Source organism: Struthio camelus, chromosome 16, assembly GCF_040807025.1.
Source record: "Struthio camelus isolate bStrCam1 chromosome 16, bStrCam1.hap1, whole genome shotgun sequence".
Lineage (NCBI taxonomy): Eukaryota > Metazoa > Chordata > Aves > Struthioniformes > Struthionidae > Struthio > Struthio camelus.
The window spans coordinates 15,255,022-15,265,374 of record NC_090957.1 but is presented as its reverse complement, the minus strand read 5'-3'; the positions used below and the strand labels follow the sequence as shown (position 1 = coordinate 15,265,374).

Below are 10,353 nucleotides of genomic sequence, written 5' to 3'. Positions count from 1 at the left end.
CCTTCTCTAGCAGAGCTGCTTTCCAGCAGGTCAACCCCCAACGGGTCCTGGGGCAGGGCAGCTATCGCTCCCTAGAGGCAGGACCCTGCACTTCACCTTTGTTGGACTCGAGGAGGTTGCTCTGCGCCCAACTCTCCAGCCTGTCCACGTCCCTCTGAAGGGCAGCACAGCCTTCTGGTGCCTCAGCCACTCCTCCCACTTTAACGTCAGCAGCAAACTTCATCCGTCCCGTCATCCAGGTCACTGAAGAACACGTGGAACAAGACTGGAGCCAGCACCGAGCCCTGGGCCACACCGCTAGCTACAGGCCTCCAACTAGACTCTGTGCCACTGCTCGCAACCCTCGGAGCTCTGCCGTTCAGCCAGCTCTCGATCCACCTCACTGCCCGCTCAGCTAACCCCCGCTTGCAGAGCTTACCTCTGAGGATGGCGTGGGAGACTGTGTGGGAAGCCTTGCTGAAGGCAAGGGAGACCACATCCACTGCTCTGCCCTCAGCTAGGCAGCCACACACTCGAGCGGAGAAGGCTATTGGACTGGCAAAGGCTCATTTCCCCTTGGGGACTCCTGGCTGACTGCTCCTCATCACCACCACCTCCTTCCCATGCTTGGGAATGGTCTCCTGCTGCAGCAGGAGCTGCCTCAGCTCCGCCGCAGGCCTCGAGGGCAGGCTGAGTAGCCCCTAGTTCCCCGGCTGCTGCTGCTTGCTTTTTTGGAAGGCTACAGCGACAGCGGCTTTCTTCCAGGCCTCAGGCACCTCTCGTCATCGCCAGGAGCTTTGCAGGGTGCTTCAGAGTGGCCTTGCCATGACACCTGGCTGCTCCCTCAGCGCTCACGGCTGTATGCTAGCAGGGCCCATGGACTTGCGGGTGGCCAGTTTGCTCAGGTGATCCCTAACGGCATCCTCCTCCACCGAGGGAAAGTCTCCCTTTCTGCAGACTTTCTTGCTGCTCTCTCCAAGGAGAAAGGTGCCTTGGGGACTGCGTGGCCCAAGACAGTGGCCAGAGAAAGGGGAGGCTTCAGCATCAGAAATCTCCGCTCTTCCCCTTGCAAAGCCACCAAGCTTGCCTGCCTCCTCAGCGGCCTTCCCTCCTTCTCAGCCCACTTTGCCTCCTGCGGCCACCAGGGCCGGACGCACACGGCCAAGCTGCTTGCCCCGTGGCCAAGGCCTGCGCGGAGCAAGGAAGGTCTTGGGCAAGGGGTTGCCCAGAGGCGCAGACAACACAGCCCCACTGCTCCCACGCCCACCAGCAGCCCCCCCAGCAAGGCAAAGCAGGAGCAAGGAAGGCAAGGGGCACCAGGCAGGGCGGTGGAGAGCAGCTGAGAGTTTTATTCTGGGCGCTGGGTGCTGCTGCCATTGCTTGGGGCTGGCCCGCGGCTCGGGCGGCGGAGCCTTCAGGGCCGGCGGTAAGGATTTTGGGAGCGGCGGGACGTCCTGGAGCGGCTTGGCCTTCGCTCTGGGCCCGTCTGGCGTGTGGGGCTGCGGGTGTCGGGAGGCGCGGAGCTGGAGGATGACGCCGGTTGTGGCTGGCTGTTTGTGGTGGGGCGGTCCAGCTGTGAGTGCGCACTGGAGGCTGTAAGGGGAGGCAGAAGGTCAGCAGCACGGCCCCACGCCCCGCGGCACGGGCCTGGAGAGCCGCGAGCGGCGCCGCCAGCCCTCCCGCGGGCAGAGACGCACGGGCAGCCGTGGCCTGAGCACCCACTGCCCGGCCTTGCCTGGCCCCTGGCCCCTTTGCCTCTTACCGGGGCCCAGGCCGGCACACTCGTCGCATTCCCAGCTCGCGGTGCCGTCTGCCAAGGCCAAGCAGCGCCGATGGGCCCCTCTGGAGGCGCAGGAGGAGCACAGCAGCAGCTCCCAGGGCCTGGTGAAGCAAAGGGGTTGTTGGCGGTGGCAGCCGGGGCTGGCCCTGAGGCCAGCAAGGCCAGCAAGGGGCAAGGGGCCGGAGGACGGCAGTGGCCAGCACAGCTCTTGTGGCAAGTGCCTGCTGGCAGGGCCCCCGGGCAGGCGCCGAGCCCGCGCCGAGCCCCAGCAGCACCCGGCAGCGCTTGCAGGAGCCCTTGGGCAGCGCTAGCAGCGGGCAGCCCTCCTGCCCTGGCAGCTGGGCGGCCCCCTGCCCAAGGGCTCCCCCTTTCCCTCTGCCCCAGCCCCACCAGCGGGTCGGGCCCTCCACCTCCTCGCAGCCCCTGCTGACACCGACACGAGGGCGTCTGCTGCCGCCCCGGCAGCTGCACAATTGCCGCTTTGCTGACGTACCCCGCTGGCTCTGCCTGCTCCCTGCCTCGCGGGTGAAGGCAGTGGGTGGCATCGCAGCGGCTGTGCCGCTGGTACAAATGGCGGTAGCGCCCGCCTTCCTCCCAGGCTGGTGCTCTGCAGGAGAAGGAAGGGCGAGTCAGGAGCCTGCCCTGCCCGGGCGCCAGGCACACGCAGGACGGGCCTGCTCTCCTGGCCCCCCGTCGCGCTGCAAAGTGCCCGGGGAAGCAGGGCCCAGGCTCGCTGCAGCCCTGCGGGCCACCACTGCCCGGGGAGCCCTTGGCCCGGCACCGCGCTGGCACCCTTGTGCCTGGGGCGCCCGGCCCAGGAGCAGCAGCAGGAAACTAACCGGAGGGGGATTGGGATCCCCATTTTAAACATTTCCGGGAGAAATTTTCTCCTGTTTTTACACATTGGGCACCGGAAGCAGGAAAAGCCGGCGTGCACAGCCTGTCCCTGCAGGAGAGGCAGAGGCAGCGTTAGCGGGGCGCTGTGGCGGGCCCCCGGTCTGCGGGCACGGGGTCGGGCAAGGGCCTCCTACCTGGATGCAGCCGCGGTGGAACCAGGCCCCTCTGCACGCCGGGCACACCATGGTGGTGTAGGAGAGGCCGTCGTCCACGGGCTCCAGGCAGATGAGGCACGTTGTTTGCGCCTGGGGCCGTGCCGGCACTGCCTGCTGCGGGCGGTGCTCCCAGCAGAAGGAGCTGGGGGGAGCAGGGCAGAGAGGGCCGAGGTCAGGCAGGGCCACGGCCTGCCACGCTGCCGCAGAGGAGGGCCAAGCGGGCACCAAGGAGGCCTCCGCGGCCGGGCTCTGGCAGCTGCCCGCAGGCATCGCTGCGGGGCAGGCTGCGCAGCTGCTCGGCCAGCGCTGTCGCGAGGGCGTCGAGGCCGGGAGGCTGCAGCGGCAGGGCCGGCGGCACTTACCGGAAGGGCGCAAAGAACTAGGTGACGCAGCCGTGCTCCGAGGCACAGGGCAGGTGGAAGCAGCGGCTGCAGCCCTTGCCCTGGCAGGCGATGGCGGCCCCGCGCTCGCCGCAAGCAAAGCAGCGCTGCAAAGAGCGCAGCAGACCCGTCAGCCCCAGGCAGCGCGCCTGCACGGCCAGCCCCACACCTCCAGCACAGGCCCAGGCACCTGGGCCCTGCTGCCTCTCGCCCCGTCCCGCCCCGCCCCGCCACCGCGCGCACGACGTCGCTGCCTAGGCTGCAGCCGCCGGGGAGCTCCCGGGAGCAGCAGCGCTGCCCACAACGGCTGCAGAACACCAGCACGTCTCACCGCGCCACAGGCTCAGCTCCCCAGAGCCTGCCTGCGCACCAACCTGCCCGTCCCTGGCACGTCCTCACCTTCTGCGCTGCGCTCTTTATTTTCCACTTGATGTCCATGGGCATGAACCCGCAGATGCCTTCTTGCCTGCTCCCGCGCTGGAAGAGCCAGCTGGCCAGGAACTGCAACGGGCCCAAGGGCAGCAGCTCAGCAGGACACTGAGGCAGGCAGCGTTGCTGGGGGAAAGGTGCCGGGAGGCGCAAGGCACACTCACCAGGCAGTTCTCATGGACGCAGAGCCCTCCTTTCTCGTGCTTCGGCCCACAGATGTCGGCGTTGGCGTCTGCCCGGCGGCACAGCATGCACGCTGGAGGGGAGAGAGCAAAGGCCAGCAGCACTGAGCACCCGGCCAGGGCCTGGGGACACGTCCCTGAGCGACTCCCGCAAGGCCCTGCTCTGTCCCGGCCCGGCCGGGGCCCGGGCAGCGCCGGAGCTGCTGCAAAGGTGCTCTGGGGTTGGCAGGGGACGGGCGCATGGCCCGGAGAGGGTGCCAGCAGGCGCCCGCGCCCAACCTGGGCGCCCCTTGCTCTGGGCCGCGGGCTGCAGGCAGCTGTGGGCATGGACACGGCGCCCTCACCCTGCTCCTGCGAGTCGGGAGCCTTCCGCTTCATGGCGGACGCAGGGCCAGTCGACGGAGCGCTCCGGAGAGTGCCGGCCACGCAGCGCCGGGGTTTCTCTTCCGCACGCTCCTCTGCTGACCCTGGGGGAGGAGCGGGACCAGGGTGAGTTTCCAGCACGGCGCCCCAGAGCCCCCCGGCACGGGCCCCCCCGGCTCCCGGGGCAGCCCCGCGCCAGCCCCTGCCTCCGGCCCTGCCTCTGGCCCTGCCCTCCTCTGCCCTCACCTCAGCACGTTGCTCGGAGCTGCTGCCTCCCAAGCGGGCACCGGCCAGAGGCGCCCAGCTCTTGTCAGCCTGCCTCGGGCCGCCGTGTCACAGAGCACCGCTGTGACCCAGGCGCTGCCGCGGGGCAAGCGCGCCGGCCAAACGGGGGCACGACAGCCTGCAGCTCCCTGCTGTGCGCTGGGACACGGCCACCGCCTCGCGACGGCCTGGGCAAAGGGCCCCGGTGGGGCCCGAGCCCTTGGCTAGCCAGGCAGAGAGGCAGGTTGCTCTTGCAACCTGCCCCGCTGGTGCCCAGGCTGCCGCTGGGGGCTCCCTCCGGGCCTGAGCCAGGCTCCAGAGAAGCCCCGAGCGCTGCAGGTTGGCAGGCACCTCTGGAGACCATCAGAGGCCAACCCCCATTCTCCAGCATGCTCACCCAGAGCAGGATTCTGGAGTTGGTCATTCCAGACTTTCTCCCTGATCTCCAGGGCGTTGTATTCCCAAGGGCAAGTCTTATCAGTAAAGACTCAGGGAAAAAACACATTCAATTTCTCAGCCTGTTCTGTATCCTCTGTCCCCAGGGCACTCCTCAGCAGTGATCTCATGTTTCCCTTTGTTTTTCTTTTGTTAGTACTGTATCTAAATAATCTCTTCCTGTTGTCCTTAACACCCGTTGCCAGATTTAACTCCAAGCTGAGCTTGGCTTTCCTAGCCTCATTCCTGTGTACTCAAACAACTTCCCTGTATTCCTTCCAGGTTATCTGTCCCTGCCTCGACCTCCTGTACACTTCCTTCTTTTTCTGTTTTGCCAGGAGCTCCTTGTTCATCCACACAGGTCTCCTGCCCCCTTGGCTTGACTTCTTGCTCATTGGGATGGACCATTCTTGAGCTTGGAGAGGCGATCCTTGAATATCAGCCAGCTATCTTGTGCCCCGTTTCCTTCTAGGTTCCTACCCCATGGGATTCTTCCAAGCAGGTCCCTGAAGAGAATAAAGTTTACTCTCCTGAAGTCCAGGGTTGTGATCCTGCTTTTTACCCTGTTCCCTCCTCACAGGATCCTTAACTCCAGCATCTCATACTCACTGCAGCCAAGTTTGCCCCCAACTTTTCCCATCTCCAATCATCTTGTAAGTTCAAGGTCCAGCAGAGCCCCTCTCCTTGCTGGCATCTCTATCACCTGTATTAGGAAGTTGTCAATGAGGTTCTCCAGGAATCTCCTGGATTACTTGTGCCTTGCTGTATTGTCCCTCTAGCAGATATCAGGGTGGTTAAAGTCCCCCATTAGGACCAGGGCCTGTGAATGTGATGCTACTTCCAGCTCTCTATAGAAGGCCTCATCTACTTCTTCCTGATCAGGTGATCTGCAGTAAACACTATCCCCCATGTTAGTCTGCCCCTTAATTCTCATCCATAAGCTGTCAGGCAGCCCACCATCCATGCCTAGGCAGAGCTCTATACATTCCAACTGCTCTCTCACATACAGGGCAACTCCTCTTCCTTGCCTTCTTGGCCTGTCCTTCCTAAAGAGCCTTTATTCATGCATTGCAGCACTCCAGTCATGCGAGCTATCCCACCACATCTCCATAACTGCAATGACAGCATACCCCTGCAACTGCACACAGATCTCTAATTCCTCCTGTTTATTCCCCTGTTGCCTGCATTTATGTACATGCACCTCAGAGAGGAATCCAAACATGCTGATTTCCCAGAAGGGGTGCAAGAGGTTTCTCCATAGTCTTGTAAGCCCTTCCTTGCCTGCATGCAAATGATTGAGGTATCCCCCAATCCTCAAACAGTCCTATAGACATAGAAACCAAAACCCTATTGCTGACACAAGCTGCACAACCAATTGTTGACTCTCAGTATCCATCTGCTCCTCCTCCCATCCTTCCCCTCACCAGCCAAATTGAGGAGAAAACCACCTGGGCACCCACACCTGCCCCCAGAGCTCTTTAGTCATGTTGGATACTTTCCAAGTTGCCCTTGGCAATATCATTGGTGCCCACATGGAAGAGAAGCAGGGGGTAACAGTCAGACGGGCAGACAAGCTTTGAGAATCTCTCCATGACATCCCAGATCCAAGTCCTGGCAAGCAGCTAACCTCTCCAGACAGGAGGTCAGGTCAGCAGATGGGTGCCTGTGTCCCCTGCAGCAGAGAGTCACCCACTACTATCACTCACCACTTCTTCTGGGTGGTCCTGTGCAGCACAGGGTTAGCCCAGCTGCTTCACTCAAAAGCACACCCAGCTCCTCCTCAGCTTTGAGGACAGCGAACCTGTTCATCAGCTGCAAGCCTTCAAGAAGAGCAGGAGCCTTCCTCATACAAGAAGACACCAGCTTCCAGCCTTCACCTTCCTTGGAAGTTACCACTTACAGTCAGATAAGGCACAGACTCCATGTGCATCTCCACTGCCATTGGGGGTTGGGGCTCTTGAAGCTGTAGGGTCTGAGAATATCCTATCTATCTCTTGCTCATCCTTTCAGATGCTATGCAGCCCGCTGACTTCCTCCCATAACTCCTTGACCAGGTGACACAACTTATGAACAACAGCACACCTTCTGCAGGAAGGAGGATTGTCAACCCTAGCCTCACAGAGAGGCCCCAGGCACTCTATGCAGCCTGAGACCTGCAAAGCTGCATCCTCCATCAGAAGGTCTATCTGGAAACCTCTGACACAGCAACTCCAACAGCTACTGAGGAACATGCCCAATAGCATATCACAAACATATCTGAGAAAGTGTTCACTACTATGAATGGAGACAAGGATCCCTTCTGCACAAACAGCTTTGTCTGCTGGCTGCTTCTGTTAGCTGTGCTCTTAGACCTGGCTCTTATATAGTCCTCTCCCTAGTACTGGCTAAAAGGGTGCTTGACCCTCCCTAAACGAGCATCAGCTGGAACAAAGGTCCTGACACCCTTTGATGAAGGACAACAGAAAGAGCTCATTAGCAGCAGCTACACCTTGCTAAAGCTTCCCAGGAGAAAGTAAGGCCTCCTGTAGCTGTCCTTACCTAGTTCTCCTTACCTGTAAGCAGCAAGCACCCTCTAGTTCCTCAGAGGGTTCCCCAAAATGTCCACAGGCTCCAACATGGTTCTTAGACAATCTAAGCAGAGTCCAGAAACTGCTGTGCAAACTGCTGCATCTGTTGATTGCCTCTGTTAGCTGCCTTCTCAGGAGTTGCCTGAACAACAGCCCACCAGCCCTATTCTTGTCCCAGGGGCAAAAGTTGTCCTAGGAGAAATGCTGGTGCAGCCCTGCTTTTCCTTTGGCTTGCCTTTTGTAGCCCCACTCCACCCACTTTGTACCTTGCTCTTGCAAGACAAATGGAGTCTGGAGCTGTCATCCCAACCCTCCTGGCAGGCCCAAATAATGCTGGATATAGTAATGTAACGTTACCTAATAAAAATATAGATAGCAGAGCATTTTACTTTGGTATTTGTGAGTAAATATTACGAGCACTTCAGTTCATCTCAGTTTCAATTAGGCTAAACTGTCAGGGCAAGTCAGGGCTTTTCAAGGGGTAGAAGAAACAACTTCAAGGCCATTTTTTTCCAGAAAATACCATTTTCCCCTTGTTTAGACTGAAAGAAGCTGATCTGACCACACCTGACTACATTGACTTATCTAGATTAAGAGACTGTACTTTGTGAACATAGCAAGTGGACAAGTACCCTCCTTGCATTTCTCTGCTCTCCATATAGCAGTTCCCAAACTCTCTTGAAAAGCCATTGCTGACTCAAAGTAAGCACAGCAAGATCTCTGCCCTACATGATTATTCCTCTATTAGTGTATCTTTAAAATCATCTTTACTGTTGATTTCAGGTATCTGTTTTACAGCTGGTTTTATTTACTTTCTATACTCAACATAGTCAGAAATGTTTTCAATCACTGCAGCATGCATTTGCCATGTCATCTCTGTATTGCATTACTTTTAATTTTGTCCTTGTATGCAAATTGAGGTGATAAGTAGAGATCTTTTCAACTGTTAGTGTGGAAGCTTAGTCTGTCTGGGGTGTCTTCCCTGAACTCTTGTGACTTCCCAGCTAATGGCTGAGGTTGAAAAGATGCCGGTATCTTAAAAGCCGTGTTTTTTAATCCCACAGAAGTGGATTCCTATTGCAAGGGTTCATGCTTTTGGGACAGCTGTACTTCTAACTCTGAAGACTTGAGTGCCTTTCTGGGCATTTATAAAGTTACTGGAAACCTACTGCTAAACACTACAGCCCAGAGCACATGGCACCAGCATGCTTTATCATCCTTCCCTATGGCTGTGCAACTAGCCATCCTCCTAACATCCTCGGGGAATGTTTTGTTTCACAGCTCATTGATGCAGAGATAGAAATCTCAGCCCAATTACAGGTTAAATTTCCTTTTTCCTTCCCCAAAAACTCAGTATATCAAAATAGGTATTTTTCCCAATCTTGAGGCTTGGTTATGGCACAAGACACAAATCCAGGGAGACTTTGCAGCTACTAAAAGAGCTAGGAGAGGAAATAGCATCTTCAGGTTACAAAGCTTTGACCCGCCCAACTCCCACTTCAGACCATGGCAGCATAAAGAGGAGAAATCTTTGAACCAGAAGTGAAAAAGAAATGAAAGAAGCATTTAGCTTCAGGTCAGCCAAAACTTTTTGCTTTCACAGTTCCTAAATGTTTGGATTGCGACCTTCTGTAACTTCGGGCTGGGAGGAGCTAGGTTTTTCAAGGTTCTCAGTAAAATGTCATGTAGCACCAAAAGGTGAGTTTTCACTTGAGAAAGAAAACCTTGCAACAAAGTTTTGCAACATTTTAAGGAATAAACATTTTTTTGACCAGGGAAGAAAATCTTAACTGTATCTGAGCATTCCTTTTTTCAACTGCAATGAAGTCACTTTCTCTGGAAAAAGGAAGAAAAGGGGGCAAAATACTTTACTGCAAAGTTTGAGCCATGATGGAAAATTTAGTCCTAAGCTGTAATTGCAACAAAAAAAAGACTATAGAGAAAGAAGAGGAGGAAAAATCAAAGGCTGGTATCCCACTTGGGATAGCTCCTAGGTCATCGGGAATGCTGATTTTGCTGCCACCTCTCTGCTGAGAGGAGAGAGAGGAGAAGGGGAAGGTGCTGCTAAGCAGCTTTGCTGCAATTCCTGCAAGCTTGGGGAGGGCCCCAACATCCTCTGGGCTCCTTGTGGAGGATTTAAGGCTCCCCCTCCCCCAGCAACACCCCATCAGGGCAGCACTGCCCAAAGAGAAATTCAGAGCCACTTGGAGCAAGGCATGCTACGGGGACTAGGAGTCATGAAGAAAGAATAGTCTTCCCCGCAGTGTCACTTTTTCTGGTCACTGAGGCTCAGCCAGTGCAGCCAGGGCTCTTTGGCAGGAGAGTTATTGCCAGAGACCAGCAGTGAGGCTCTGGGAGCATGCACAGCCAACGTGCATCTGCAGGAGCACAGCCTGGTGCGGGTATCCTGCCAAGCGCGGACCCTGACAGAGTGACCTCAGCCAGACCTTGGACCTCCTTCCTCCTCTGCCTCATTAGCCATGGGCAGACAAAGATGAACCTGCTTCCCTTCAGGGACCTCATTGCTTCCCCTGTGGAGGCAGAGAAGAGGAGGTGCTGTGGGAGCAGGGCTCTCAGAGTGACCCAGCGCTGCTGACGGGGCTGGCCACGCCACCTGGGATGGGGGCCAGCATGGGCAGCGGGAAATGACCCTGGACAAGAGAGAGATAGAGGTGTCAAGGGAGAGGTTGAGCTGTGGGATCCCTCCGAGGGCCCTGTGCTCACCACGGGGACCATCTCTGTTGGTCATTTGGGCGTTTCACCTCTGGAGGAAGGACCTGATGGCTGGTGCTGGTGTGCCTCTGCTGCATTTCCCATCAGCTGATCGACAACTCTGTGTGTCCACGATGTGCAATCATTGCTATTCAGTGTTGGAAAAATCACTTTCTGTCCCTTGGGACCCATCCTGAGGTCTTCTCCTGT

The 10,353-nt window shown here is 57.7% G+C and overlaps 1 protein-coding gene across 1 annotated transcript in view; it reads right to left on the bottom strand.

The window, feature by feature from the left end:
• Positions 1-3,190: 3,190 nt before the first annotated feature.
• The window catches only part of LOC138061321 (PHD finger protein 7-like), a 316,401-nt gene continuing 309,238 nt past the window's right edge, over positions 3,191-10,353 (bottom strand). Inside the window, exons 2-5 of the mRNA XM_068910565.1 lie at positions 4,147-4,269; positions 3,785-3,876; positions 3,591-3,692; positions 3,191-3,298 (exon numbers count right to left, since the gene is read on the bottom strand). Coding sequence (XP_068766666.1) covers positions 3,191-3,298; positions 3,591-3,692; positions 3,785-3,876; positions 4,147-4,269 — 425 coding nt within the window. The remainder of the gene's footprint in view (positions 3,299-3,590; positions 3,693-3,784; positions 3,877-4,146; positions 4,270-10,353) is intronic.